This window comes from Myotis davidii, unplaced genomic scaffold (genome assembly GCF_000327345.1).
Source record: "Myotis davidii unplaced genomic scaffold, ASM32734v1 scaffold795, whole genome shotgun sequence".
Classification (NCBI taxonomy): Eukaryota; Metazoa; Chordata; class Mammalia; order Chiroptera; family Vespertilionidae; genus Myotis; species Myotis davidii.
Window position 1 is genome coordinate 53,412 of NW_006286684.1, and position 1,344 is coordinate 54,755.

Here is a 1,344-nt window from a genome sequence, read left to right on the forward strand (position 1 = left end):
GCTTTTCTTGGGTCTCAAACATTTTTGTCCTGGGGGGAAGTTTATGGTGCAGAAATTAGCTCAGCAGTTTTGCCAAATTAACATTGCTGCCCATAATTTCCCAGGAAATACTGTGGACTCTCGTTCTCATGTGAAGCTGGATGCTTTGAGACACAGAGATCACACCAAAGGGAATAGCTGTGACAACCTCAAGTATGTCTGGGAGCAGTGTGAATTTTTTTTTCTTGTTTTCAAGGGATACTACGACATTTGAAGGCATTCTTTTCCCCACGTGTTGCAGAGGGCCATGTGCCCTAATATCTTCAATTGTATGGGTGATGGGCACTTGTTGGAGGACCATCGCAGTGTGGGGGACCCCTTCACTGCAGAATCACTGACCTAATTCTTGTTGGACCAGACTGCAGCCCATTAGAAGGAATGGTCTTCATCTAAACCTGCACCCAGAAATTTTTTTTGAGGAAAAGACTACAGGATCCGTGTATACACAGATCTGAGGGACTCCAGGCTTGTTTATCTTCTGTGGAGCAGTCATTGTCATTGTTTATTATCACGAGGTTTTGTGGCTTCCTGTAGCTTCTCAGATTTTCCCGTTAGAGCCATTGGTCCTCTGGCGGCAAAACTAAGAGGATACCAAAGGGTGTCCTTAGGCCAGAGATGTGGTTTTTGTGACCTAGTCAACATTCCAGTGGGTTTGGGTGAAAGTCCTTCATTGTTTGTTACATTTTCTGTCACTAAGATGAGACTTGCCCAGAGGGCAGAAGAATGGGCATTGAATATAGAATTAAAAAAACCCATTGTTCCAAAGTAGGTGATTGTACATTTCTTTTCTCTTGAACCATTTTTTAACAGCTATAATGAGTAAATTACATGTACTAAGTATAGTATTTCATAAATCTTTACATGTACATGAAACTGAAATCATCATTTGTCACTGTGTAGTTGCTTCATGACCTCGTTTTATCTGTCCCTATTTTTCACAGCTTTCCTTATAACTATGGATTTACATTCCATTTTAATAGAGAAGTTTGCTTTTTCAAAGTATTTTCTGTTTTAATTTTTTTTAAAATATATTTTATTGATTTTTTTACAGAGAGGAAGGGAGAGAGATAGAGAGCCAGAAACATTGATGAGAGAGAAACATCGATCAGCCGCCTCCTGCACACCCCCCACTGGAGATGTGCCTGCAGCCCAGGCACATGCCCCCAACCGGAATCGAACCTGGGACCCTTCAGTCCGCAGTCCGAAGCTCCATCCACTGAGCCAAACCGGTTTTGGCTTCTGTTTTAATTTATGTTTCATAAATTCTTGGAGATTTATTAAAGATATATTAGTAGCTCTTCTTTT

General features: G+C 41.0%; 1 protein-coding gene across 1 annotated transcript in view; it reads left to right on the plus strand.

Moving 5' to 3' along the window:
• The window catches only part of LOC102757118 (zinc finger protein 586-like), a gene marked incomplete at its 3' end in the record, with an annotated part of 11,019 nt that extends 10,827 nt beyond the window's left edge, over nt 1-192 (plus strand). Inside the window, exon 5 of the mRNA XM_006758651.1 lies at nt 105-192. Within this exon, the coding sequence (XP_006758714.1) occupies nt 105-192 (88 nt within the window). The remainder of the gene's footprint in view (nt 1-104) is intronic.
• Between the last annotated feature and the right edge of the window lie 1,152 nt (nt 193-1,344).